Source organism: Exserohilum turcica (assembly GCF_000359705.1).
Source record: "Exserohilum turcica Et28A unplaced genomic scaffold SETTUscaffold_2, whole genome shotgun sequence".
Taxonomy (NCBI): domain Eukaryota; kingdom Fungi; phylum Ascomycota; class Dothideomycetes; order Pleosporales; family Pleosporaceae; genus Exserohilum; species Exserohilum turcicum.
In genome coordinates, this window is record NW_007360025.1 from 1,639,068 (window position 1) to 1,666,148 (window position 27,081).

Below are 27,081 nucleotides of genomic sequence, written 5' to 3' on the forward strand. Positions count from 1 at the left end.
GCGGTGGTGATGGGCGTAGCGGCAGCGGTCGTGGTGGTGGCCGTGGCCGTGGTGGTGGCCGTGGCTGTTGTGGCTGTTGTTGTGGTGATGGTGGCGGCGGCGGCGGCGATGGCCGTGGTGGTGGGTGCGGCGGCAGCGGAAAAGCGACAAGAGGGCTAGAACTGGAAATCTCTGTGGTGACGGGGGAAAAGAGCACGGCCGGGTGCAGCAGCGGAATCGACGTCAGGACGGGCGGCTGGCTGGGGGGGGGGTCGCTGTGCTGCAGACAGGGGTGGGTGGAGCAGGGTGGGTGTGGGTATGTGCCCTTGGAGAGAGGGACGTCGACCACCAGGGGGGAAGTGGGGGGGGAGGGAGGGAGGAGTGAAGGGCGAGACAAGAGCGAGAGGATGCTGGGGTGGCGCAAGACTGGAGCCAGACCAGAGGATGCAGCAGCTAATAGTGGCCGGACGCGCAGGTCGAGGATGGGATGAGGGCGGAGAGCGGATGGGATGAGGCGGACGGTGGGTATGGCGGCGGCGGTGGTGGGTGGTGGTGGGATGGACGCCCATGGACGAAGGGTGGATGGCAAAAGGGCGAGGCTTAGCCGTAGCTTCCCAATGGGCGCGCACGCAGCATTACTGAGTAGGGCAACCCGCGCGCGCCCTGCCGACCTTTATGGCGAGAGTGCGCAAAGTCCATGGCCGCCTACATATTCCTATTGCTGCGCATGTCGACGACGCCGAGGAAGATCATTTCTTGAACAAAAACCTTTGATCAGGATTTTTTTTTCTCGCTGGCCGCATCCTCCAATCAGACCCCCGTGACGGCCCTATACTCCGACGTCCCCCGGCCCTGCACCGCGCGTGACGACTACGACGACGACGACGACGACGTCGACGTTTGCGCACAATGTTCAGCTGGGCAAAGTCAACGTGAGTGCTGCCGTCCCGTCGACGCTGCACGTGCCTGCGCGACAACTGAGTACGCGTACTGACGGATGCAGGCTAGCCGCGGTTGCCGGCACCCAGGAGCCCGAATACGGCCCTGAGGCCATCCAGCCCGTGGGCAAGAAGGGCGACGAGCCTGCTTACACCCAACTAACCAAGGACCACCTCAAGTGGGAGACGCTCGACTACACCAATGTCGAGACACAGACGTTCTACTTCTTCTCCGACGCCGGCCACAAGGGCTTCCTGCAGGTCATCTACAACAACATCGCGTAAGTGGCGTCTCCCCACACCCCGCCTCCCGCGCTGTGCTGACCTCCATGTCCCAGCGGCCTCCGCGTGACGGTGCAGTTCAACTGCAAGCTCTTCTACCCCGGCAACGAGAAGCCGTTTCTGTGGGCAAGTGACCCCGTCCAAAACTACGGCTTCGACGAGAAGCAGCACTCCTTCTATGCCGATGGCGTGTCGATTGAGCTCTCCGACGAGGGCGACGCCTACACCATCAAGGCGGCCGTGAACGAGGACAGCATGGTCAACGTCAAGTTCACCCGCACGGCGCCTGGCTTCATGGGCGGAAAGGACGGCACCACGAATTACGGCACAAACCCCAAGGAGCCCTGGGGCTCCATGCACCACCACTTCTGGCCCCGATGCAGCGTCGAGGGCACCATCATCACAAAAGAGGCACAGATTGACGTCAAGGGCCGCGGCATGTTAAGCCATGCCCTCCAGGGAATGAAGCCGCACCACGCTGGTACGTCTTGCGCCTTCGCCATGCATGCATCATGCTAACACAAGCAGCGGCCCGATGGAACTTTGTCAACTTCCAGTCGCCCTCGTACTCGGCCATCATCATGGAGTTCACCACGCCCGCCTCGTACGCATCGACAGTCGTCCGAGTCGCCGGCATTGCCACGGACGGCAAGCTTCTCTTTGCCAACACCCAGGGCGATGTGAAGCACACGGAGACCAAGCAAGACGAAACGGGTTGGTCAGCCCCCACTTCGGCGAGCTACCACTGGACTGGAGAGACGGAGGATGGCGAGGAGGTGACGGCAGACCTTGCAGGCGCGCTGGGCGAGACGATTGACCGCGTCGATGTCATGGCTGAGGTGCCAGGGTTCATCAAGACGATTGTTGCGAGCGCGGCAGGCACCAAGCCATACATTTACCAGTATGCGCCAAAGATGACCATCAAGGTCAAGGTGGGCGACGAGGTCAAGGAGGAAGAGGGCACGCTCTTCACCGAGGCTACCTTTATCTCGTAGAGGCCATGTTCCAGGTTTGGATACCAAGATGCTATGCCATCTTTGATACCCTAGTAATAATACATCAGGGCTACCACCTGGTCTAATGAATAACGTTTGTTACGCATGACACTTTGTGTGTGTTGTGTTGGATTGCATTGCTCCGCCGTATTCCGCGCGTGTGGAGTGAGACGCAAGTCCAGCATCTCACGGCGGCCTCGGCAGACGAGCCGTGGTACCATCAATGCACCTCGCCCTGCATCTCAGACTCGCTCTCAACCCAGCCCGGCCCCGATAGCCCCGCTATTGGCGCCCTGCACACTCGCAGCTCGTCTCACCCTCACTCTATCCAGCCCTCACTCTCACCTGATAGCGCGTCAAGCCCAAGACGCGTCGACGCGTGGCTGTGGCGGAGGCTCAAGCTCACACGCCTAGGCCCACTAACCACCACCGCCATCGCAACGTCTAACGCCACACTACCTACATACTCTCCCCACACCCACCACCACCCCGCCATGGCGAGCCAGCGATCAACCCAGTACAGCGCCGCACCCCGCTTCAGCGGCACACCACGCTTTACCGTCGCACCCCGCCTCACCGTCACACCACAAAGCCAACCCGGCCCATCCCGCTCCCATGCTTCGGCATCGGGGCCCTCACCCCCCGTCTCGCGTGCCACCCAGCTTGGTCTCGGATTAGCATCTCGGGGTCCTAGCAGCAGCAGTAGTACTAGCAGGGGCTTTGCCTTTGGTAGAGGTGCTGCGGGCCTGGGGAAAGCTGGGCTTGGTGGCAAGGGCAAGGGTGCGCTGAAACGCCATGTGTGAGTATCTCTATCTTTTTCTCTTGCCCACACCTTGTCGAACAACTTTTGATTTCAATTTTCAATTTTTTTTTCATTATTTGTTTTTCTGGTTACAGGTGCGGGGGTAAAGTAAGGAAGTAAGTAAGTAAGTAAGTTGAAAGCAGAAGCTAATGTGGAGATTGTGTGAAAATAGCAAAATTCAGCGGGATAGTATTCATGGGATTACCAAGGGCGATATTCGGTAAGTACACCCTTATATCAAGAGAAGAGCGTGGTGCGAGTGTGAGATGCATACATGCTACTACTACTACTACTACCACCACCATGTGTATGACTGGCTTGCTACTAGCAAAGTAGTAAAACTCTATCTACACACTAACATGTTTCAACATGCCTTTGACTAATCCTACTTACAGACGACTCGCACGCCGCGGCGGCGTCAAGCGCATCTCCGCCATCGTATACAGCGATGTGCGCCAGGCGCTGAAGGACCGATTGGCATTGGTACGTTTTGCATCTTTTGGCTTCATATGCACGAAAAAATAAAACTGACTACTACGTACGCCAGATCCTGAGAGACATCTGCGCCATCATCGACTCCAGCGGCCGCAAAACCGTGTCCGTCACTGACGTCGTGTTTGCGCTTAGACGTGTAAGTTTCGCTTTGCTTCTAGAGGTAAGACGCAGAATGGCTAATGCAATTCTGTGGGATAGCGGGGAAACCCGATTTATGGCTTTGAGCCTTCGTTTCTGAGTAAGCGGTGAGAGAGACAGACGTATGTATGTCTGTGTATGTAGCTGGAAGCAGAGCACATGCACTATGAACGGCTGCGTGGTGGTATGGCATGAGCGTGATACATCATGCTGATCATGCCGGGAGAGCGCGATACGATACGATACCCCTGCACATACGGGCGTTTATGGCGTTGTAATGATGGGATAGTGATTCTCAAGCATGGCTTTACGCGATGCGTTCACGGTGGAGGACTCCAAGAAATATTAAAGTCAGCCAAATTGATGGCGAGTAACCACACTCTAAACTAGTATTCACAATCAATACGACACCCCCGTGTATTTAGAACGGGCGAAAAAAAAGAGACGTCTTTATCCAGTCTACCACTTATCCAAAGCCTTGTTCGCCTCTTTCATCCACCCGTCCCACGCCTCGTCACGCTCGTCCCTCCCCTTCCTCGCATAATACCAGTGATCCAGGGCCTCAAAGAAGGCGCGAGCCTCGCTCTTGATAAGCCTCGCCACACTGCGATTCCTCTCCCACGCGCGATCCACACACGGCATGCCGACCACGAGCCCATGTTCGCTCAGCAAAATGCGCACAGCCTCCTCCTCAAAGCTATCCGGGATGCCCCAGGGATTCGCATACGGACTCTGCTGAAACGCATACTCGACTTTGATATCTCTGTTGGGCGGACGGGCCCTCCAGCGCCACCACTCTGCCAGGCGGCAGAACAGCAGGAAATGCAGCTTGTGCGCGTCGCCGCTCGCAACCGTGTAAATGTTGCCGTAGGGCTGGCACGCGCGCCAGTGCTGCTCCAGGTAGTTGTCCAGCAGCCAGCCTTTGGGCGGATACGTATACGTGCTCTTGACCGTCGGCAGCACATTGACTTGCAGCCCGGGGTTGCGCGCCAGCAGCGCGCGGTGCGCCGCCGGGAGCTGCTCGAGCCACCGCAGGGCGGCGCCGAAATCCAGGTTGCGCACGCTGAACTGGAACCGTGTTCGCGTGTAGCATGTGTATGCCGCTTCGATTCTTATCGCGCGGCTCGTGTGCAGCAGCGCGGGCGCTACGTGCTGTTTGTATTTTGTGATGCGCGCCCACGAGTCGCTGATGGAGTGCGTGGCTGGCAGCACGTAGGTGTAGATTAACGTACGGAGCTCCGAGGGGAGCGTCGCCAGGGGACAGGGCTTGGAAGCGTCCTTGGGCGTGATGTGGTAGAGGTCGCGTTTGTAGGTCATGGAGTCTTTTTGGTGGGGTGTTAGTAGGGATGGGCGTTTGAGTGTCTTTTTGTTCTTCGTTTCCTGGGTAGTTGGCGTGGCATTTTTGGGCTCGGCGGGTTTTGTGCTTTTCCTTGGAGTTCTTTCTGGTGTTTTTGGGAGGAAGCGTGGTGTGCTGTGTACTGGCTCTGCGTCCTTGGTGGCTTTTGCTGCCTTTGGGCTTCGTTTGGATGCAGATGAGGCGGTGGCCCGGGCATATGATGGAGGTGACATTGTCCTATCGCTTACTTCGCGTACGTGTTACACGTGTATATGAGGCTCCGATTATCCCTGCATAAAATCGGTGGTTTGGTGCCAGATGCTTTCAAGTGAGCGGCTGCCTGGGCGAATCGCTACTGTGGCGATGTCTGCTGGTGATGAATTCCGGCGATATATCCTGAATTTCCAACTCTTTCAATTTAATCCTGCTTGATGTGCGCTTCTTTCATTCTTGCCTGATCTCATGTGGAACAAATAGTAGAAATAGGGCATGTAAGGGAAGCAGAGACGTTTCGTATCGAGGGTAGTAGACACGTGAGCGCGCGAAAGTGGGGCGCCGTCCATCGCGCCTTCCGTCCCGTTCAGTCCACCCTACGTGCCTACATACGCCATCATCATCATCTCCGGACACATCTTTTTGCATTCCATCTGCAAGCATGGCGGATGACATGGATACCTCGCAGTCCTCGCCACGCGGAACTAAACGAAAAGGCGACGACAGTCTCTCACTTCCTGCGCCACGCAGGATCAAGGCACTTGCACAAGATGTAGTCAACAAGATTGCCGCGGGAGAAATCATCGTCGCGCCAATGCATGCGCTGAAAGAGCTGATTGAGAATGCCGTTGACGCGGGGTCGACTGCGCTGGAGATTCTGGTCAAAGACGGTGGTCTCAAGCTATTACAGATTACCGACAACGGACACGGCATTGACGTAGGTTGAACTCGCCATTGTGAGATTCTCCATCTAACGGGCCCAGAAAGAAGACTTGCCCATCTTGTGTGAGCGCTTTACTACGTCAAAGCTCAAGGCTTTCGAGGACCTGACGTCAATCGGCACGTACGGGTTCCGTGGCGAGGCGCTGGCGAGTATCAGTCACATTGCCCATCTCAAAGTCACGACTAGGACGAAAGAGTCTAGTTGTGCTTGGGAGGCTCATTACGCAGACGGCAAGCTTACCAGTCCAAAGCCGGGCCAGAGCGCAGACCCAAAGCCCAAGGCTGGACGGCAGGGTACCACTATCACGGTAAGTTGAGATTGAGTTTGGTTTATTCGTCCGACTCATGCGACCCAGGTCGAAGATCTGTTCTACAACGTTCCCTCTCGGCGTCGGGCTTTTCGTTCAGCTAGCGAAGAGTATGCAAAGATACTTGAGCTTGTCGGACGCTATGCTGTGCACTGCCAAGGGGTAGCCTTTTCCTGCAAGAAAGCCAATGAAACTTCTGGCAGCAGTGTGATAGTGCCTGCATCTGCTACTGTGAAAGATCGAATACGGCAAATTCATGGTAGCAGCGCTGCCAACGAGCTGGTGGCCCTCAATGTCGAAGATGATCGCTGGGGCTTCAAGTGCGACGGCTGGATCAGCAATGCAAACTACAGCGCCAAACGAACGCAGATGCTGCTTTTCATCAACCATCGGTCGGTTGATTCTACAGTGATCAAAAAGAGCGTCGAGCAGACATATGCCACATTCCTACCAAAAGGAGGACATCCCTTCTTCTACCTCAGTCTTGAGATTGAGCCGCAGCGAGTCGATGTCAACGTGCATCCTACCAAGCGAGAAGTTCATTTCCTAAACGAAGACGAGATCATTGCTGTGATTTGCGACTCGATACGCGAGAATCTCAGCAAGGTCGACACCAGCAGGTCCTTTGTGACGCAGTCACTTCTCTCCAACCCCAAAGCTCCCTTTGTAACACCTATGAAGCAACCACTACCCGCAACGCCAAACAAAGGCGACGCATCAGATAAAAGCACCTCGAAAGCACCACAGACATCGACCAGGAAGCGCAATGAAAACAATCTCGTCCGAACAGATGCGTCGGCACGCAAAATCACATCGATGCTGCAGCCCCAGCGGTCCGTAGAAGAGATTGCCAACGACGAGGAAGAAATGGAGTATGAATTCACAGAAAAAGAACCAATGACATGTCGTCTGACGTCTATCAAAGAGCTGCGTGCCGAAGTACGAGATGCCATGCACAACGAGCTCACCGACATCATCTCGACACATACCTTTGTCGGCATCGTCGACGAGCAAAAACGCATAGCAGCGATCCAGGGCGGCGTCAAGCTTTTCCTAGTCGACTACGGCATGCTGTGCAACGAGTACTTCTACCAAGTTGGGCTCACCGACTTTGCCAACTACGGATACATCCGGTTCAACCCCCCGCTGTCGCTGCGCGAGCTACTCAAGGTAGCAGTCGAGCAGGAGAAGAGAAACGCAGGCGACGCAGGCGACGAAATCGATTGGGACGATGTCGTCGCCGTCGTCACCGACCAGCTTATCAGCAAAGCAGCGCTGCTGAGCGAGTACTTCTCCATGGACATTTCACCCGAAGGCGACCTGTGCTCCATCCCGCTCCTTGTAAAAGACTACACGCCTTGCATGGCTAAGCTGCCTCAGTTCCTGCTCCGCCTGGGCCCCCACGTCAACTGGGACGAGGAAAAGGCGTGCTTCCAAACGTTACTCCGTGAAATAGCTGCTTTTTACGTGCCAGAGAGCTTGCCGCTTGCGCCGTCACCGCAGACGCAGGACAAGGCCAATGGGAAGGCCAAGGCGCAGGACGACGAGGACCCGGAGATTGCGGCCAGACGCAAGAAGCTGCTGAGGGCGATTGAGTACACTATTTTCCCCGCGTGCAAGGCGAGGCTGGTGGGGACGAAGGGCTTGCTCAAGGGGGGAGTCATGGAAGTGGCGAACCTCAAGGGCTTGTATCGCGTGTTTGAGCGGTGCTGATGTGGTGTAGACGGATGATGGTTGAAGGGGTTTTTTACACTAAACCTAATACACAAACAACATGTTAGTTGGACGTTGAGCCTGCTTTCATTCTACTCATCATATATTGCGTCGAGGAGAGACATTCAATGACATCCTCGCAAAACTTGGTGTGAAAAGGGTGGCAAGGTTCATTGTAGCCTTGATGCTACTTTTGGTATTTGTTTGATATTTGAGAGATTGGAATCATGTCTCTGGGTATCTAGTAAGTAAAGAAAGCAGACTGTATGTGCCTTTCTGTGACAAGTTCATTACTTCAATTCGGTTGAGGCTATGCAGCCTCGTCGTCTTCTTCGTCGTCTTCATCAGAGATTTCAACCAGGTCTTGGGCGCCGCGCCTGGGCTTCTTTTTGCCTGCTTTGCCGCTCAAGCTGATGGCATCGAGAAAGGCGCTGTTGTCAATCTTGGCCTGCAGCTTGGGTGCAGAAGCAACGTCCTGGATAAAGAGCCGTTCGTGGTACGACTCAAAAGCCCGCTCATCCTACGCAAATCAGCAGGTGCTCGTAGTTGATTGAAAGGCTTGCTTACATCTTCGTCAAAGTAGTTGAGCCTCTGCCACGGTTCCTGGTTCGTCGCCTTCATGAAAGCCTGCGTTAGTTCGGCGGCAGTGTCACCGCCAGTCTTCTTGACCTGCGCAAGAAAAGCCTTGGGCTCTGCGACCTTTGCGCCCTCCTGCGACTCCTTCTCGCGACGTCGCTGGACGGCCTCGAGCTGGGCAGAGGCATCGATGTGGTGAAACTGGGTCCGGAGCTGGACGAGTCCGTCAAGGCGGGTAAGGTGAAGCTCGCCTACCAAGGCTTGTTAGCACAGTAAGAATGACGGGTTTCGCACGACTCCTCACTGTCACGGAACGTCCCCAACATGTAGCTAGGGCCCTTGCCGTCCTCGGGCGCGATCTGGCCGCCGAATGTCTGCATGTTGAGGACGTGTCCCTTCTCATTGGCGTCCTCAAAATGAGTGACATATTCCTCGATGTTGTCGTCGTCTATGGCGGTAACAGGCGCTGCGGGGGCTCCTTCACCCGCAGCACCCGGTCGGTTTGCACTGCGGGGCATGGTGCGCTCGAAGCCAGAGGCAATGCCAAACGCCTTCTGGCCGAAGCCCTTGGTCTTGCGCATGGATTCGCCCCATCGCACACCGGCGATGCGGTTGTAGTTGCGGTGAATGTTGATGGGCACGTCGACCTCGATGAAGCCCGAGTCTTTTTTGATGCGCAGCTCCGACGGCTGGCTGTCGGTGGCCTTGGTGAAGGGCTGGTCGGGCGGGCGGTTCAAGTACTGGAGGAGGTAGAGCTGCTGCTCGGCCACGTCGGGCGTGATGTAGACATCGTACTCGGCCACGACGGGGTCGTCGTCTTGTACGTCTGCGGCTGCTGTAGCAAAGTCAGAAGCGGCGCATGTGTGGGCAGAGGCCAGTCTTACGCGCCATACCATATGGTGTGCGTCTGTCGAGAAGCTGCGAGCAAGAAGCCCAAAAAGTTCCATGGGCCGCCCAAAAGTTACTTTTAGCCTCGCCCCGCAACGCGACGTCGCGTGCAGCAGCGGCCCGTGCTGCTGCATGACGGAATGCATCCGATGCTCTCCATTGCCCGCCAACAGCGACCGTCCCGCCTTGTCTTCTGCGCCGCATTTCCAGGCGGCCGCCCAATTCACCCCCAAACATGGCATACATCGCCCCCATCCACCGCCCGAGCAGCGTCAGGCATGCGCTGAAGCTCAACTTCCTCGCTGCCGACGAGGACTGCCTCGTGGTCGCGTAAGCAGCGCATATATATATATCGCCGGGAGACGAGGCTAACTCGACGGCAGCAAGTCCAACCGCCTCGAGTTCTACACACAAGAGGCCGATGGTCTGGCCCTGAAGCACTCAAAAGCCATCTATGGCAAAGTCACCATGCTCCAGAAGCTGCGCCCAGCACTATCGCCCACCGACCACCTCTTTGTAGGCACCGACCGCTTCATGTACTTCACACTGTCGTGGAACGCCGATAAGAAACAGCTCCAGACGGAGAAGTCGTTTGCCAGCGTTGCCGACAATGCTGCACGCGAGTCGCAGACAGGCGAGAGATGTCACATCGACCCCACAGGACGCTTCATGACAGTCGAGGTGTACGAGGGCATCATCACCGTCATTCCACTGGTGCAGAGGGGGAAGAAGAGGAAGCAGGAAGCCGACATTGCTCATCTGGGCGATCCCCAGCCCGTCCGATTGCCCGAGATGTTTGTCCGCTCATCGGCTTTCCTCCACCCACGGTCCTCGGACGATAAGCCCAAGATGGCTCTGCTCTACGAAGACACGCATTCGCAAGTCAAGCTGAGGCTGAGAGAACTGACGTACGCTGGCGATGAAGTCGATTTGCAAGAGGGGGAAATCTGCAAGAGCGAGCTGGAACTGGGGTCGAGCCATTTAATTCCCGTCGAAGAACCTTCTCATGGCCTGGTAGTCATCGGGGAGACATCCATCGGATATTACGATGACGAGACGGGAGAAGTGCAGACAGAGCCACTTGACGAAGCGACTATCTTTGTAGCCTGGGAACGAATCGATGCCCAGCGCTTTGTCCTTGCCGACGATTACGGCCGCCTGTACATGTTCATGCTGGTCTTGGACTCGCAGGGAAAAGTACAGTCGTGGAAGCTTGATGTCATTGGCCAGACATCCCGAGCATCGACCTTGGTGTACCTAGACGCAGGCTATGTCTTTGTGGGCTCACACCAGGGCGACTCGCAGGTCATCCGGATTGCCGAAAAATCAATGGAGACTGTCCAGACATTTTCCAATATCGCGCCCATTCTAGACTTTACTATAATGGACATGGGCAACAGATCGGGCGAGGGACAGACCAACGAATACTCTTCTGGCCAAGCACGGATAGTAACCGGTAGCGGCGCGCACCAGGACGGTAGTCTTCGAAGCGTTAGGAGTGGAGTCGGATTGGAGGATCTGGGCGTGCTGGGCGAGATGGAACACATATCTGGGCTTTTCAGCTTGAAGTCGACCGCTTCTGCCCAGTATGCAGACACACTACTGGTGAGCTTTGTAGGCGAGTCGCGCGTCTTCCGGTTCGATCCTCAGGGCGAGGTAGAGGAAGTCGAATTTGCTTCGCTTGCTCTCGATGAGATGACACTGGCTGCGGCGAATATTCCACAAGGGCGCGTCGTCCAAGTCACCAACGCAAGAGTACGAATCTGCGAGTTGGACGGCGGTATGATGATGTCAGAATGGACGCCGGCGGATGGCAAGACCATCACTGCTGCGTCAGTCAACGACACTCATGTTCTTGTATCATTGGGTGGTGTCACCATAGTCTCTCTGAGCATGGCCGATGGCCTGCAGGTGGCCAAGGAGAAGACATTTGGTGCTGAAAGCCAGGTCGCCTGCGTCACCCTACCCTCCGGAACCAGCCCTACGTGCTTCGTTGGCTTCTGGAGCAATTCACAACTCGCCATATGCTCACTTGATACTCTCGAGACAGTCAAAACCGTTCAGATATCCGAAGACTCGGTCCCCCGCTCATTGCTACTTACGCAGATATTTCCCGAGCAACCGCCATCACTTTTTGTTGCTTTGGCTGACGGAAACGTTGTCACATATACTTTCGACCCTTCGAGCTACGAGCTATCCGGACGGAAGAGCATCGTACTTGGAACGCGCGAAGCCACCTTCCGCGCTCTCCCGCGAGGTGATGGTCTCTACAACGTCTTTGCGACTTGTGAACACCCCTCTCTGATTTACGCATCAGAAGGCCGCCTCGTGTATTCTGCCGTCACAGCTGAAAAAGCAACAACAGTTTGTCCGTTTGATTCAGAAGCATATCCCGGCTCCGTCGCCATCGCCACATCTGAAGATCTCCGCATCGCACTTGTAGACACGGAAAGAACCACACATGTGCAGACGCTGAAGGTGGACGAGACAGTGCGGCGGATAGCTTACTCTCCAAACCTGAAAGCGTTTGGACTCGGCACCATCAAGCGCATCCTCAAGCACGGAGAGGAAATTATGCTGAGTCACTTCAAGCTTGTCGACGAAATACAATTCAAAGAACTCGACACATACGCCCTAAACGAAGAAGAGCTCGTCGAATGCGTTATGCGGTGCGAGTTACCAGATGGCTCTGGTGGCCTAGCAGAGCGCTTTGTCGTCGGCACTGCATATCTTGATGACCAGAACACCACCTCAGAACGAGGTCGTATACTCGTTCTCGAAGTCACGGCAGAGCGCATGCTCAAGCTTGTTACCGAGATTGCTGTAAAAGGCGGTTGCAGGTGCCTAGCTATATGCCAGGGCAAGATTGTCGCTGCGCTAATCAAGACGGTCGTGGTGTATGATGTCGAGTACCGAACCCCCAGCACACCAGATCTCGTCAAACTAGCATCCTTCCGATGCTCAACAGCCCCGATAGACATCACAGTCAATGGTTCCTTGATCGCGATAGCAGATCTCATGAAATCGCTCGTCATCGTGGAATACACAAAGGGCGAGATTGGCCTACCCGACAAGCTTGTGGAAGTTGCAAGACACTACCAGATTACCTGGGCGACGGCAGTAGCTGAAGTAGACACAAACATGTACCTCGAAAGTGACGCAGAGGGCAATCTCATTGTTCTCTACCGCGACCCCAACGGCGTCACAGACGACGACAAGAGGCGGCTGCACATTAGCTCCGAGATGCTCCTTGGCGAGATGGTCAACAGAATACGCAGGATAGACGTCTTGACAGCTGCAGATGCAGTCATTCTACCAAAGGCGTTTGTCGGCACCGTAAGTCTCCTCATTCCTCTCCACGCAAGCCTTTGCTAATCACGAACAACAACAACAGGTCGAAGGCTCCATCTACCTCTTTGGCCTCATATCGCCCAGCCACCAAAACCTGCTTATGACGCTGCAGTCCAATCTCGGTGCTCTCGTCGGCGCCCCAGGCGACATGCAATTTGCCAAGTTCCGGGCGTTCAAAAACTCGGTCCGCGAGGAAGATGAGCCCATGCGTTTTGTAGACGGCGAGCTGATTGAGCGCTTCTTGGATGTCAGTGATGATGTGCAAAGGGAGGCTATTGAAGGGTTAGGTATTGAACTTGAAGAGGCGAGGGCGTTGGTCGAGGCGCTGAGACGCTTGCATTAAGCAGATAGAGTAGAGCCGTCAAGTCGTATACATGTAGTATGAATGCAGCACGAGAAGACGAGATAAGACAAGGAAAAGAGCAAAGCGTGGCCAACCATTCAAGGGGGAGCATTGTATGTATTCATTCGTCTAATAGACACCACCACCACCCCTTGTTCTTTTCCATGAACGCCAACGCCGTGTCAAAAGAGTAAGTAAGTAAGCAAGTCGTAGTTGTAATTCCAGTTCAAACCACACGTCTCGAGCGACCTTTGCAGGTTTGCGTTTTTTTTTGTCATTACCTCCCGTACCGCGTTATTACCTTTTGATATAAAGAAGAAGAAGAAGGTCAAAGGAAATGATGGAAAGGAAAAAGGGGAAAGGGGAAAGGGGGAAAAGGGAAAGGAGGAAAAGGGAAGGATGAGAGAGAACGAATGTGTCATGTGTAAGTCTCACAACTCTAATACCATCATGCCGGCTCTACACAATGTAGTAGTAGTAGCAGCAGATATACAGAGAAAGAGAGAGAAAGAGAGAGAGAGAATCCCTTTTCAAAGCCAAAGCCAGTAAGCGTCGTCAAGAATATCGTTATCGTTATCGTTTTCCCACAGGCGTGAGTTAGTCCACGCATTCATCGTCTCTGAGTGCGTTTACTCTTCTTCTTCTTCTTCTTCCTCGGCATATCGCATTTCGTGTTCGGATCCGGGACCATGTACCGGCCAGCCTTGATGTCTTGGAGCTGGGTCAGCTGTGTGGAAAAGGGGGCCGAGAGATCGGGTTTGCCGGCGTCGAGGTCGAGGAGGGCAACGAGCGAGGCGTAGGTTGTAGGGCGGTAGTTGGCGAAAACTGGTGGTGGCTGCGGCTGCTGCTGTGGACGCTGGGGCTGTGGCTGGGGCTGGGGCTGATATGCGGTATGGGTGTAGCTGGGGTTGTAGCCGGGGGTGGGAGTCGGGACGTAAGCGTTACTGTTGCTCGGGCCGTTGTTGTAGCTGTTGGTGGGCCAGTAGCTTGTGCTGGGGGTGTTGGTGGGATGAGTGCTGGGGCCGTGGCTTTGGTAGATGCGGGAGCCAGCACCCATGTTGTACAATGGAGCCTGACTCTGCTGCGCTAGCACCGGCGGTTGGGATGGGAAGTACATGGTACCGTTGTGCATATATGCTCCCTGTAGATGAATGTAAGACGAAGAATAGTCAGATTCAGAGTTGTCCCAGTCATGTGACGATGTAGAGGTAGAGCTGGACGATGACCGAGAATGGGATGACACCGCAGGGCCTTGGCCGGAAGGACTGAGACGTGATGCGCTTGTGGGAGAGAAGACGGGGGCATTGGCGTTGAGCGCTTTGGGCGAGGCGTCGTCGTCTGGCATCGTGGTCTGGATGGGCGAGTTCACAATATGTATTGATGTGATGAGAAAGCAGGATTCGAGTCGGCTAGATTCGTAGAGAGATGCCAGGCATTTCAGTAGGCAGTGTGGGAGTGATGGTACCGCTCAAATGGCCAGTATCCACTAAGAAGGGTCCAAATGATGATTATGTATGTATCGTGTTGGCGAACGAAACCGCCCCAAAAACTATCTCAGCACCCCATCTTCATCGCTGCTGTCGTCCTCTCCGTTTTCACGCTATTCAGCTGCACACGGTAGGCATCATCCTCGTCTTGGAATGCCTCAGTGTTTGCATCCCCGTGACGGTCCAGCAGCGGGGCTTCACCCGTTGTAGCGATGACTGCCTCCTTTTCCGTCTCTTCCCTCATGCCGATGATGACGCTGCCTGCCACGAGCATGGCTGCACCGAGCCACCACAGCCCGGGGAGGCTCTCGCTGAAAATGATCAAACTAAGCATGGCCGTGAGGATGAAGTTGGCCGACGTATTGATGATGCTAACGCGCACGGTGGACGACGCAAGAGTCAGGGCGCGGGTAAACAGACCCCACATGATGGCGTTGAAGAGGAGATTCATGCCAAAGAAGAGCTGCGTATGTTAGCAATTTGGTGTAGACATAGGAGCTGAGGCGGAACGACGGCTGCAACATACTCCTCGGATTGCATATTCAATGATTTTATTCGAAGCACTGAGGCCGAAGGCTACGGATATCGAGCTAGCCCAGGAAGCCGTGAGCGTAGTGGTGGTGCTGCAACCTTATCAGTAAGGGCCGGCGGATAAGAGGGCGGCAATAGTATCTTACAGCTTTGCAAAGACACCATTGAAGGCTGCACATGCGCCGCTGGAGATGGCAAGCGCCAGCCATGCTGACTTTGTTTGGGGGAGAGACATGGGCGATATTGTCGTCGGGAGGGCGCGGGGACGGTGTCGGATGTTAGGATTGGAATGGAGGGAAGATTAATGATCTGCAAGGTACGCATGCGCCACCGAGCCTAGGCAGAAAAATATGGGGTATAGCTTCATGCAGCTGCTAGCTTGACGGCCTTGAAGTCGGCTGCGTGGGCGTTTTGAATTCACTCATTAGAACAAATCAAGAAGACACGGTGAGTGCACACGGTGGAGGGCTGAGTCGCCCTGGGGGTCATGATGCACCCAGCATGTAAAGCAGAGGGACAATGTGTCATATATGTGTGCATGCACCATTCATATTCCATTCTCACAAATGCTGGTTCTGGGTCGAATTTCCAATGCAAACTCCCAACGCCTTTTATGCCATAGGTATCGTGGTAGTCCTGTTCAACTTATAACTCCGATAAAACGTGCGACAACACCGGCCCTGCGCAAGGGCGTTGGCGCGGGAGCTGGCGCTTCGTTGCCCGTCTCCAGCGCATCTTCAGCTGCGGCGCTCTGCCTGGTAGCCTGGCTCCAGCCGGGACGTCTTTGGTGGTCGGGGGGAGAGGCGCCAGGCTATGCCTCGCCGGGACGCTTCGCGTTGCAGCTAACAATCTTGACGCGGTCGGCGTGGATCTGGTGCGTGTTGTCGAGCTTGAAGTTGATATCCTTGATGATAAAGGTCCAGACGTCGTCGCAGAAGCGGTACGTGTCGAGATGGCCCTGGAGTACCAGTCAGTACAGGACGGCGCCGCTGTGTCGCGCAGGCGCAACCGACCTTGAATGTCAGGCGGGCCTTGACCTTCTCCGAGAGGACGTCGGCGACGGCGCGGTCGAAGTTGGCGAGGATCTTCATGGCCAGCTGGGGCTCGATGCGGCGCTCCGTGATGAGGTGGTCCAGCGTGTCTGTGAGCGAGCCGCCCAGGCTGCAGCATGTGTTAGCCACCAGCACTCTCGCGCAGGGTCGGCGTGTTGGGGCGCGGCGCATACCTGCTTCGGCGGTAGAGCTCATAGTACTTGGTGTTGTCGGTGGCCATGGCGGTGGTATGCGATGGGCGGGTGGTCTGGCCATGGTGACGTTTGGGGGCGGCGAGGCGAGGGCTGGGGGCGGGAGCGGAGGCTGCTGACTAAGCCGGCGGTGCTAGCAGCTAGCGCGCGCCGCGGCTTGTTCCGCCTGCATCATCGCCAGCAGCTTCGCAGCCCGTCCCATCACGACCAGAGCTCCATCTTCCCCATCCATCTCCGCCTCGCCCACCACCATAGCCACCCACCCACCATGTCTCTCACCTACGGAACGGGCGGTGCGACGGCCGCCCTCGGCGTCGTCGCTTTGTGTAGGTGCTGCGCGCAGGGGCGTCGGCGACGGCATAGCTAACGGCAACCACCAGACATGCTCTTCAACAACGAGGGAGAGGCCTTCAACGTACGCACGCGCTGCACCCGCCCAAGACGCGATGCTGACTAAGTGTGCACCAGGTCGGCGCCTTTCTCGAAACCGTATCTCCGTACACGTGGGCTAGCATTGGCATCGCGCTCTGCATCGGTCTCTCCGTAGTAGGATCCGCATGGTATGTCCCCATGCATGCACGCACGCAGCCACTGGGCCGCTTCTGACAGTCGCAAAGGGGCATCTGGACAACGGGTGTGTCCATCGTCGGCGGAGGTGTCAAGGCGCCCCGGATACGAACCAAGAACCTGATCTCCATCATCTTCTGCGAGGTCGTCGCCATCTACGGCGTCATCATGGCCATCATCTTCTCCTCCAAGATGAACCAGCTCTCGGACCCCGAGCTGCTCTACTCGGGCTCCAACTACTTTACCGGATACGCCCTCTTCTGGGCTGGCATCACCGTCGGCATGTGCAACCTCATCTGCGGTGTCTGCGTCGGCATCAACGGAAGCAGCGCCGCCCTGGCTGACGCTGCCGACCCTGCCCTGTAAGTCGCCCGCGCCCCAGAGGCCCAGTCGCCCATTAACGGCATTCTAGCTTCGTCAAGATTCTTACCATCGAGATCTTCGCCGCCATTCTCGGACTGTTTGGACTCATCATTGGCCTGCTGATGCAAAGCAACGCAAAGGACTTTGAGTGAGCTTGGGAGAATTTCATATTGGCTTGCGCCCCATTCCAAAAACACGCGCCAGCTCCATCTTCAGCCGTACTTGAAGGCGATCAACGAAGAAATGTACCCACATGTCAGCACAGGAAGCTGGTTTGGACGTTACTGAGAAACATTATTTGTAGAGGTTGTACCATGTACATTGGGAGGGCGTTTGTATAATGCATGTACCATGAGCAATTGCGGCGTTAAATACCAGTTTTTCATAGGAAGTGCCCAAATAACCTGTGCGTGATGCCGTGAGTCTGAGTAAGTGTTCTACATGAGGTCTGTGGCCCGTGCATTGCTACCGGATGGTGGGCTGTCATGACAGCTCCGCTCGACTTGGACTCGACATTACCACCGTCAAAATGGCCACGACAGATTCTAAGCTCAGAGCAGCCATCTTGGTTGTATCCGAGACTGCATCTCAGGATCCTTCGACCGACAAGTGTATACCCGTTCTCAAGCAAGTCTTCGGCGATCTCGGCAACAACCAATGGGATGTTAGCGAGACCGAGATCGTGCCCGACAACGCCCTTACCATCCAGAAGACGATTAAGAGTTGGACGGACAGGCCTGAGCCTGTCAGTCTTGTCATCACCAGCGGAGGCACTGGATTTGCCACCAAGGATGTTACTCCAGAAGTGCGTGCATCATGGCTGTTCGAATCGAGCATCAAGAACTGATCAATTCAAGGCAGTTACCCCGCTCATAGACAGACATGCCCCAGGCCTTGTGTAGGTAGAGTTGATTGAACAACATTTGTTCAGTGAACTAACAGCTGGCTAGCCATGGCATGTTGACGACCTCGTATGCCGTCACGCCTTGTGAGTTGTATCCCTCTTCCAACGACATGTACTAATATGCGCCAGTTGCCCTAATGGCGAGGCCTGTTGCTGGAGTGAGAAAGCAGACTTTGGTCTTGACCTTGCCTGGGTCCCCAAAAGGTGCCAAAGAGAATCTGGAAGCGGTGCTGAAGCTGCTGCCCCACGCATGCATGCAAGCAGCCGGCGCAGCGTCACGACCGCTCCATGCTGGTGGGGTAAAGAAATTGGAACAAGACGCAGGCGTCTCATCTGGGGGCACTTCTGCTGGTACGCTAGACCAAGAGCCAGCATTACAAGTAACAAGCGACAGTAATAACGTATCATTCCAGGGACTGGACATCACCACCATCACGGGCATGGTCACTCCCATGCTCATGGCGGTCATGCGGCCCCAAAAGCTCACACGAAGCCAGAGGAACGCCCACAGTCAAATGATCCCGCAGCGGGTCCAACGCGAAGATACCGCTCTTCGCCATACCCTATGTTAGCTGTCGATGAGGCCCTGAACCTGATTGCAGAAAAGACGCCAGCTCCTATTGTAGAGAAGGTGCCTGTAGACATGAGGATAGGCGGTTCCGTTCTTGCCGAGGATGTCAAGGCGACTGAATCCGTTCCCGCGTTCCGAGCTAGTATCGTTGACGGGTATGCTGTCAAGATTCCTTCTTCTGGCAAGTTTGAAAAGGGCGTGTACCCCGTTTCCATCATCTCACACGCCCAAGCTGGCGAAGTTCAAGAATTGAAAGAGGGAGAGATTGCACGAATTACCACGGGCGCACCACTTCCGCCTGGCGCCGACGCTGTGGTAATGGTGGAAGACACCGTGCTGAAGACCTTGACAGATGATGGCCAAGAAGAAAAGGAGATTGAGATTCTTACGGATGAAATCAAGCCTAATGAGAATGTACGCGAGGTAGGCAGCGATGTCAAGGAGGGCGAGATTATCCTCAAGAAGGGCGAGGGTGTTACTGTCGTAGGTGGAGAGTTTGGGCTCCTCGCCTCTGTCGGAACGCGAGAGGTATCTGTATACAAGAGGCCAATAGTTGGAGTTTTGAGTACAGGAGACGAGATTATCCCTCATAACAGAGAAGGACCACTTCGTCTAGGAGAAGTCCGTGATACCAATCGCCCTACGCTCATCACCGCCGCACGAAGCCACAGGTTCGAAGTCATTGATCTAGGCATTGCCTCTGATAAGTACGTCCCCATGTTCTTCATCGATTCTGATATCTCTATTTTAGCAAAACTGACATTTCCGCCCAGGCCTGGTACCCTCGAGCAAACCCTGCGCGACGCCATGCGCAAATGCGACGTAATCATCACCTCAGGCGGCGTGTCCATGGGCGAACTCGACCTCCTCAAGCCGACCATTGAGCGCGCCCTCGGCGGCACCATCCACTTTGGCCGTGTAAACATGAAGCCGGGGAAACCCACCACGTTTGCCACGGTCCCCGTAAAAGACAACGCCGGCAGCCCCGTGACCAAATCCATCTTCTCGCTGCCAGGTAATCCCGCCTCCGCCGTCGTATGCTTCCATCTCTTCGTGCTGCCCGCACTGCACCAGCAGGCGGGTATCAAGCCCATGGGCCTACCGCGCATCAAGGTGGTGCTCGAGGAAGATATCCGCATGGACAAGGCAAGACCTGAGTATCATCGTGCGCTGGTGGTGACCAAGGAGGATGGACTGCTGTATGCGAGTTCGACGGGCGGACAGAGGAGCAGTCGCATTGGCAGTTTTAGAGGCGCAAATGCGCTGCTTTGTATGCCCAAGGGGGAAGGTAGTGTGGCCAAGGGGGAGAGGGTTGATGCGCTGCTTATGGGCAAGTTGGGTGAGTTGGAGCGCTGAAGACAATCATATCATGTCTTTGTTAGAACGCTGAAGACGGGTATGTGTGTGTGTGGTGTGATGGGATGAAAGTGCCGTTTCTTGCCAGATGTCAGTCTACGCAAATCTGGCATCTTATTACTCTCTTTCTCAAACCAACTGTTTCTTCTCTTTCCATGCCGCGTATTGCAGTACCTTGACAATATGACGATTCTTGGCTTTCCTCTTTGCCCTTTTCTCCCCTCCCATCTCTCTTTCTCTCTCTCTCTCTCTCTCTCTCTCTCTCTCCCTGGCTCTGTTCTTCACCACTTGAATGCCGAAACCACGACATACAGCCACAGAAAGTTCTTTTTTTCTTGTTTCGCTTGCGAAAGCTCCATATCCATATTCTTATTGCATCTACATACATACATACATACATACATACATACATACATACATACATACATACAACCATCAAACCCAAAATTTTGTATCAAAGACATAAACAGCATATAGAAAGTAAGTAAATAAAATTTTTCTGGTTATACAGTGACCCCCCCCCCCCTGCTGCAAAATGATTGTGCAGAGGGAAAAGTTAGGTCTGAACACATGGGAAACACATGTGTGTGTGTGTGGAATCTATATATAAGTGGTGGTGGTTTCTCCGTGTGAGAAAGCCTGGTAGGGATGAATGTTGTACAAGATCAAGCCCGAGAGTGTGGGGGTTGAATGGAAGGAAAAGGGAAAAGGAAAGAAAGAACGATAACAGGGTAAATACCCCCCCCCAAAAAAAAACAATTTTTCCCTACCTCCTTACTTATATATAGACATCCCTTTCCTCTCCTTCATCTCTTTAGCGTCGGTGTTTTTCTTTCTTTCTTTCTTTCTTCCTCTCTTTCCCAAGGCACGCATAGGCATGGACATGGGAAGACGGGGGGCATTTGGGGGTAAAGACAAAAAACGCGGTTGACGTGCCATGAACTGTTATTATTATTGTTTCTTCTTTACATTTTCTTCGCTGCAAAGCTAATGAACTGCATTTGGGGGGGGGGGTGTTCTGGTAGATTTGGGGGTGGAGGGGGATCTGGGTTGTCATGGTCGTCCATGCGTACAATTGGTACTTACTTTGGTTGGATTTTCTTTTCGGTCCCTCGAAGCATTCGTTGGCGAGGCACTCCTTCTGTATTTGACAAAGGAAAAAAAAAGATGGAGTGAAGTGAGGATGGATGGATGGATGGATGGATGGCCAAGAGTACATAGTGGTATACGTGTGTGATGTATACCTCAGCTCTAGCCTCCATTTTCCAACGGATAGATGAAGGGATAGAAGAATAAAAGCGTGAAAGCGTAAACGAAAGCATGAAAAGAATGGATGGATACTTGGATCCACGCCACGACATACTTAATCGTCACCGTCCACGTCTTCAACCGCCATACTGGGTCTCGCGGAGCCGACACACGACTCGAGGGCTTTGCGGTAGACATTTGTCTTGGACATCTGTGTTTCGTAGTGTTCTTTGAGGCGGCGCTGGCGGCGCTCGCGCTTGTGCAGCCACACGGTGGTGATGATGAAGCTGACGGTGATGCCGGCGAGGAGCGCGCCGAGCGTTGCCGCGATGATGGTCCAGCGGGCTTGGTCTTCGGCGCAGGTGGATGCGGCGGCGGCTTGGTTCATGGATGTCGCGGGGCTGGGAGTTGCAAGTGGGGTTTGCGGAGCTGAAACTACATTGTCTTTGGAAATGGGCACCAGCGGGGATTGCAGGGTGGCGTGGAGAGGCCCTTGGATCCGGGGGGCGACTGCATTGTTGCAGCAGCTTTTGGTGGAGCCCGCGGCCCGGCAGCAGTATTCGCCCATGTCGCAGGTTTGGAGTTGCCATGCTGGTGGGGGTGGTGATGGTGTGGTGTTGGGTTTGGTGGGAGCTAAGTAGATAGTCAGATGCTAGGTACTTGTACTCAAGTACTAGTCCATACTTACCACCAGAACATTGTTGCGGGCATGCTGTGTCTTTTCCCGTGGCATCTGTGCAACCTCTTGAGAAAATCATGCCAACTGTGACATCCTCTGTGCTCATACACAGCCCGTTACTCAGACACACGTCGCCGCTCGCGCAACACGCGCTGTGCTCTGCGTTTGGGTTACACGGTGTGAATGTCTTGTCAAGGGCTGATCCGTCAATGCCATAGCATTGCTGGCTTGCTACGACCGTCGCAAAGGCCAAAAGGGCCGTTGTGAGAAACGAGGATGCAACCATGATTACCAAGACACAGAACAGTAGTATTAGAAAACAAACAAAACGGTTGGAAAAAGGAATGGCTGGGTGTTAGATGGAAGAAAACAAGGCGTAGTGAAGAGTCGCGGTGACTAGCCAGAAAATGAATAAGAAAAAAGCCCAGGAGGACCGAACGGGTTGTGGGATGTTGGAGGAGAGGGCCCACGCAGAGATAGATATCCATCGACTATGACCAGGCCCATGGTGGGTAAGTAGGGCTCGACCACCAAGGAGAGGGAGACATTTAGGCTTGCGGGGCCCTGTCCAGCAAGTGTTTATGCGGCGAGGCCCTTGTATCCGTCAGCCCAGCCCAGCCCAGCTCACGTAGAGTTGGACAAGGCATATCCCAGGCATGCTTTGAAACCACGCGGGCAAACCCGGTCTTGGGACTTGTCACTTTCGAGTACAAAGCACAAGCGTTTTTTTTTTTGGTTGGTTGGTTGGCTAGGGTAACGCTGCGAACCGGCCGCTCTGCAGCTCTGGAGAGAAGCCGTTCGTACCCGGGCAGGCAGCCAAAGGGGGGTGGTTGGGACAGAAGAAGAAAACAAGCAGCAGAAATAATTGGCGACTGAATTACGTACCGGGGCAAGTGAGTGTGTGTGTGAGTGGCGTCGTCATTTTAAAGGGGGGGCGTGCGTGCAGGTGATGTGGAGCTCGAGCGCCTACTACTGCTGCGTGTTACACCCACACACCCACACCCCCTTCGTGTTTTGCTGCATACCGTGTCCACTAGTGGGTTGCTTTTGCCGCATGTTAACATGCGTCTTGTAGAAAAGGCAGTGGAGATGAGAAGGAGGGCGCTGCGCAGCTGATGGTGAAGCGCAGACGTGGTGGTGGTGGTGGTGGTGGTGGTGGGGGATAACCAGGAGAGACAGAGAGCCGAGTGTCCCCCTGGTAAAAATAGGCCAAAGTATAGGATACATGGCACCAGTATGTACGGGGGTACCAGAGGGCTCTTGCGCCCGTAACATGACGTCTGCAGAGCACCTGGGAAATGGCACATTGACTCGCCCTGCTCTATCATTTTACGGCTGCTTGGCCGACGTCGCTTGTGGCATAGTACTGCGACGACGGCGAGAGTGGTGCCGGGAGGGGCATATCTATGTCGAGCCGTCGCTGTGGGTAACCATTGACTTGCCGTGTACATTGGGATAGTATGCAATGCCTGATACACGCCTCGCAGGTTTAGCTCGATTACATGGACCCTGTTTACTGCACCTGGATATATAAAGTTTGCTTGTCTCAAAGCGTGTGCTTTCTACTCGGCCAGAATTGGTCATCAACCACGCGTGCCAGGCCTTGCAGTCGTGCAACCTGCTGCTATGGTACATGGGCGGCGGCGGTATTAGCCATAGACGGACTGGTGGTGACCTCATTAGCTACTTCGAGTATCCTGATACGCTGCCATGTCCGGCAAGCTTGACCTGGAGTTTGGCCAGGGGTTTGCCCGCCAACTGCAGGTTCCTGGACGGCTGTTGATGCATTGACGATGCGGTTGGAGAGGGCAATTGGCTCGCAGCGTCAAGAGACGGGCTGGCTATTGTTGCTGGCCTGAAGGATCAAATGAGATATTGGACCTGAGCATCGCTGTGTGGAGGAGCAACCTGCCGTAAATCATGCGTGCCAAGGCAGTGCAGGACGTAGGCTTGCAAGGTATTTCTCCACTGATATCGCCGCAGGGCATACTGCCGAGCGCTTGAGTTTGCGTGTTTCCCATCCGTTCCACACTACAGGCGAGAAAGTTTGAGCGGGAGGCTGAGGTTGGTGATGTCGGGCAGATGATAGGTCGCGTACGTACCAAGTCTCGGCATCGCGCCACATGACCTCCCCAGCTTCTGTCTGCATCCGTCGCCTCACCAACCACACACACATACACACACATTCACTCTTTTACACTACGCCCCCATACCCATACTAGTCATCGCCGTTGCGGGCGGTGCCACGAACCGTCGGTTGGTTTTTCGCCTACCCCAGAGATAACGGGCAGTACAAGCCAAGCGCTCAGCTCAGCCCAGCCAGCCGCAACGGCTGTTTCTCGCCGTCCCGCATGCCACCCGGAACACGACCAAGAGCACAGTCATTGCCTTGGGCCGTGGCCCTCGAGCGGTGGTGGCTGGCGTTGTCTGGCGATATGATGATCGTCAGTCAGACTCGGATCTCACTCGCCTGTACCCGGTAACTGAAAATCCGGCTACCCCTGGATTGGATCCGAGCTAACGACCCAAAAGCAGTTCCCCCACGCCAGCAACACGTGTGGCCATTGGGCTGTCGGCTTGGATTCGATGCCTTGTCGTCCAATTCCCTCTGACATAGCTACCATTTCCGTCGCCATGGCATGCTACTTACGTCCCGGCCCCGGACGATCCAACACGTCGCCGCTTGTGTACCTACACACCATATATGTATGCACGCCCAAGGACTCGAGGCACATGGATGCGCCAGTTTAGGCCCGACAAACTGATTCCAAGCCACGCGTGAGCACTGAAGATTGCGAAGAGCCAAGACACAAGGCGTGTGTGATGTGCTCGTATCTGACTCAACTCTACTGCTGCCAACGGCCCTTCACTCGAGGGCCCCAGCATCCCTATTGATGCACCCACACCAAGAGTCTGCCATGGGTATTGTGACCTACTGCAAACTCTACAACTGTACTAGTCTGAGGCAATATTCACAGCCTATTCCAGCCCGCCCGAGGTATGCCCATGGCTTTAGACACATGGCAGCGCCGACCGTTACAACTCGCTCAACAATTCATTCACCCTCCGCATCTCGACCTCTGGACCACCGTCTGCCACGTCCCAGTCCAGCAAACTTTGCTTCGCCTTCTCAGCCCAACGCCGTGCATCCTTGAGCATGCCTTGCCCTACGTACACATATGCCAGTCTCTCGTAATCCTCAGCCAGCAGCACTTCCAGGCCTTCCGACTGGGCAATGGCCATGACCTCGGTCTCCCACTCCAAGACTTGGTGCGCATCATACGTATCCGCAGTCAGGTTTTTGAGCATCTGTCGCAGACGAGCGAATCTCACCCGCCGCCGATCGCTGCCGTCAATCTCGTATCGTGACGCACTGCATAGCGAGCATGTACACGCAAAGTTCCACCCATCTTTGTACAGCTCTTGTCGCTCGTCGTAGCTCAGGTCGATGCGGCCGTACGAGATGTTGATTTCTTCCCCCGCAGCAATGTCGCGCTTGGCCTTGACCTCCATGGACAGCGCTCGCGGGATGAAGCGCGCATGTGCATTTGGCTGGCACGCGTGGTTGATGCGGGATACCGATGGGAACACACACATGTATGCACCGTCGACATTGCCGTCGGCCAGCTTGCACGCAAAGGCGTTGGTCTTGACAATGTCCTCGATCTGCGTACCGCCCAAACTCTGATCTAACGCAGCGACCGCCTCACGATCTCGCCCTGGCAGACGGTCGATGGCAGAGCTGAATAGCGTTTTGCCTTGGGCACGCGATACTTGCCGCGGAAACAGAGAACTTGCAATTATGCGTGCAGGATCCAGCAGGATCGTCTCTCCTTTGGCAATAGACTTTGTGGTGAAGAGGCCTTTGCCTTTGCCGGGAACAAGGCGGACTTCGAGGCCACGCCGGGAATGCGAGAGTTTATTCTTCCCACTCGGCAAGGCTACCGAGATCTCGTCCGCTGCACGTGGTGTCGCAATGATGCTCAGGCCGTGGCCGTCCCGTAAGCCGGCAGTTGTGTGTGTGCAGTAGTCCTTTTTCTCCTTCCCGCTGACGCACACGGGCTTGTGGGACCACACCGCGTGCTCAAAGGGCGGCGGCGGTGCCGGCGGCCTGACCTCTGCCGTATTCGAGCCTCCATTTGTAATATTCGTATCTAGACACTGCTGTAACCGGAGTGGCGTCTGTAGCTGTGCTGCCAATCGCGGCGCCGCATTCGCACACTGCAATGATCCATGGGCGACGTGTGACGCAGCCAGGGCGCAGGCGCCTACACCCAGTGCAAAGTAGACGTGTAAAGAATTCATAAGTCAATGGTTGAAATTTAGTAGAAGAAAATCTGTTAGATTTGCATGGCCTCAAAGCAAGAAACACGAGGGTTGTCTATTACTATTCTGTTTTCCCCTGGTCCCCCGCCTGTAACATACTTGTAACACACGCAGTAAGATGTACCCTTTTTGCATACGTACTCGCGCCCACACACACACACACATATATATATATATATATTTTACGACTCGCTCAAACTGCATGTCCCATTGTTCCAGATCCGTTATAATTATTGCACTTGGGCCCCCCTCAGATCTGCCGATAGCCGTGCCAGTCGGGCCCCCGAGACATCGTCGCGTGGTCGCCTTCAAGCATTAGGTAGCCAACAATCCGGTAAGTACGTAACGGGGATTATTCCCGCTCATTTCCAAGTCGGTTCCAAAGTCTTGTTGTAGCCATTGACTATCGGTGACGCCCCAATTCTGGCGTTGTCTCACTTCCTACACTAAAGTTCCACTACGTACTTGAGTAGTACGTACTTACGACTTCTATGGAACGCGCAAAGAACATGCGACACGTGGCTTGCAAAAACCAAGTCAAGTACGTACCCGTCTCTGTCTCGACTTCTCTCTCTCTCTCTCTGTCGCGGCTCATGAGACACGCCAGCTTTTATGGCTATGTTCGAGCCCTTGCAATTGGATTCAAATTCAAATCCAAAACTCAAGTTTGGCACATTGGTGTATAGTCCTCAAATTAAGTACTTGCGCCCTCCGCCCCCCCCCCCC

General features: G+C 54.8%; 12 protein-coding genes across 12 annotated transcripts; 6 read left to right on the forward strand and 6 right to left on the reverse strand.

Moving 5' to 3' along the window:
• Window positions 1–732: 732 nt before the first annotated feature.
• Window positions 733–2,292, forward strand: SETTUDRAFT_163062 (uncharacterized protein). Its single transcript, XM_008027314.1, has 4 exons — window positions 733–911; window positions 983–1,198; window positions 1,256–1,680; window positions 1,728–2,292. The coding sequence occupies exons 1-4, from the start codon at window positions 889–891 to the stop codon at window positions 2,192–2,194; spliced, it is 1,131 nt and encodes a 376-aa protein (XP_008025505.1). The 5' UTR covers window positions 733–888; the 3' UTR covers window positions 2,195–2,292.
• Window positions 2,293–2,688: 396 nt separating this feature from the next.
• On the forward strand, window positions 2,689–4,038 carry SETTUDRAFT_135425 (uncharacterized protein; the record flags this gene model as incomplete). Its single annotated transcript, XM_008027315.1, has 5 exons — window positions 2,689–2,993; window positions 3,169–3,216; window positions 3,392–3,479; window positions 3,544–3,627; window positions 3,690–4,038. 5 exons carry the CDS (start codon window positions 2,689–2,691, stop codon window positions 3,738–3,740), a joined length of 576 nt encoding a protein of 191 aa, XP_008025506.1. The 3' UTR covers window positions 3,741–4,038.
• Window positions 4,039–4,088: 50 nt separating this feature from the next.
• Window positions 4,089–5,198, reverse strand: SETTUDRAFT_178874 (uncharacterized protein; the record flags this gene model as incomplete). The annotated part of the gene is made up of 1 exon (XM_008027316.1): window positions 4,089–5,198. One exon carries the CDS (start codon window positions 5,196–5,198, stop codon window positions 4,089–4,091), a length of 1,110 nt encoding a protein of 369 aa, XP_008025507.1.
• Window positions 5,199–5,620: 422 nt separating this feature from the next.
• Window positions 5,621–7,922, forward strand: SETTUDRAFT_88943 (uncharacterized protein; the record flags this gene model as incomplete). The annotated part of the gene is made up of 3 exons (XM_008027317.1): window positions 5,621–5,896; window positions 5,943–6,209; window positions 6,258–7,922. The coding sequence occupies 3 exons, from the start codon at window positions 5,621–5,623 to the stop codon at window positions 7,920–7,922; spliced, it is 2,208 nt and encodes a 735-aa protein (XP_008025508.1).
• Window positions 7,923–8,120: 198 nt separating this feature from the next.
• SETTUDRAFT_41444 (uncharacterized protein) lies at window positions 8,121–9,389 on the reverse strand (the record flags this gene model as incomplete). The annotated part of the gene is made up of 4 exons (XM_008026930.1): window positions 8,121–8,442; window positions 8,490–8,749; window positions 8,803–9,333; window positions 9,383–9,389. The coding sequence occupies 4 exons, from the start codon at window positions 9,387–9,389 to the stop codon at window positions 8,233–8,235; spliced, it is 1,008 nt and encodes a 335-aa protein (XP_008025121.1). The 3' UTR covers window positions 8,121–8,232.
• Window positions 9,390–9,621: 232 nt separating this feature from the next.
• Window positions 9,622–13,226, forward strand: SETTUDRAFT_115614 (uncharacterized protein; the record flags this gene model as incomplete). The annotated part of the gene is made up of 3 exons (XM_008027318.1): window positions 9,622–9,716; window positions 9,770–12,722; window positions 12,781–13,226. The coding sequence occupies 3 exons, from the start codon at window positions 9,622–9,624 to the stop codon at window positions 13,078–13,080; spliced, it is 3,348 nt and encodes a 1,115-aa protein (XP_008025509.1). The 3' UTR covers window positions 13,081–13,226.
• A 1,073-nt stretch (window positions 13,227–14,299) lies between these two features.
• On the reverse strand, window positions 14,300–15,333 carry SETTUDRAFT_171268 (uncharacterized protein; the record flags this gene model as incomplete). The annotated part of the gene is made up of 3 exons (XM_008027319.1): window positions 14,300–15,030; window positions 15,094–15,190; window positions 15,245–15,333. 3 exons carry the CDS (start codon window positions 15,331–15,333, stop codon window positions 14,635–14,637), a joined length of 582 nt encoding a protein of 193 aa, XP_008025510.1. The 3' UTR covers window positions 14,300–14,634.
• Window positions 15,334–15,625: 292 nt separating this feature from the next.
• On the reverse strand, window positions 15,626–16,372 carry SETTUDRAFT_163063 (uncharacterized protein). The gene is made up of 2 exons (XM_008027320.1): window positions 16,112–16,372; window positions 15,626–16,056 (listed from the first exon to the last, which is right to left on the reverse strand). Exons 1-2 carry the CDS (start codon window positions 16,319–16,321, stop codon window positions 15,910–15,912), a joined length of 357 nt encoding a protein of 118 aa, XP_008025511.1. The 5' UTR covers window positions 16,322–16,372; the 3' UTR covers window positions 15,626–15,909.
• Window positions 16,373–16,585: 213 nt separating this feature from the next.
• Window positions 16,586–17,655, forward strand: SETTUDRAFT_163064 (uncharacterized protein). Its single transcript, XM_008027321.1, has 5 exons — window positions 16,586–16,667; window positions 16,722–16,756; window positions 16,810–16,901; window positions 16,959–17,270; window positions 17,321–17,655. The coding sequence occupies exons 1-5, from the start codon at window positions 16,610–16,612 to the stop codon at window positions 17,421–17,423; spliced, it is 600 nt and encodes a 199-aa protein (XP_008025512.1). The 5' UTR covers window positions 16,586–16,609; the 3' UTR covers window positions 17,424–17,655.
• Window positions 17,656–17,800: 145 nt separating this feature from the next.
• Window positions 17,801–20,230, forward strand: SETTUDRAFT_178881 (uncharacterized protein; the record flags this gene model as incomplete). The annotated part of the gene is made up of 6 exons (XM_008027322.1): window positions 17,801–18,076; window positions 18,129–18,169; window positions 18,222–18,259; window positions 18,305–18,526; window positions 18,589–19,453; window positions 19,520–20,230. The coding sequence occupies 6 exons, from the start codon at window positions 17,801–17,803 to the stop codon at window positions 20,100–20,102; spliced, it is 2,025 nt and encodes a 674-aa protein (XP_008025513.1). The 3' UTR covers window positions 20,103–20,230.
• Window positions 20,231–21,465: 1,235 nt separating this feature from the next.
• SETTUDRAFT_88772 (uncharacterized protein) lies at window positions 21,466–22,315 on the reverse strand (the record flags this gene model as incomplete). Its single annotated transcript, XM_008027323.1, has 2 exons — window positions 21,466–21,983; window positions 22,039–22,315. The coding sequence occupies 2 exons, from the start codon at window positions 22,313–22,315 to the stop codon at window positions 21,466–21,468; spliced, it is 795 nt and encodes a 264-aa protein (XP_008025514.1).
• A 2,750-nt stretch (window positions 22,316–25,065) lies between these two features.
• SETTUDRAFT_171272 (uncharacterized protein) lies at window positions 25,066–26,334 on the reverse strand (the record flags this gene model as incomplete). Its single annotated transcript, XM_008027324.1, has 2 exons — window positions 25,066–26,222; window positions 26,250–26,334. 2 exons carry the CDS (start codon window positions 26,332–26,334, stop codon window positions 25,066–25,068), a joined length of 1,242 nt encoding a protein of 413 aa, XP_008025515.1.
• Window positions 26,335–27,081: the final 747 nt, after the last annotated feature.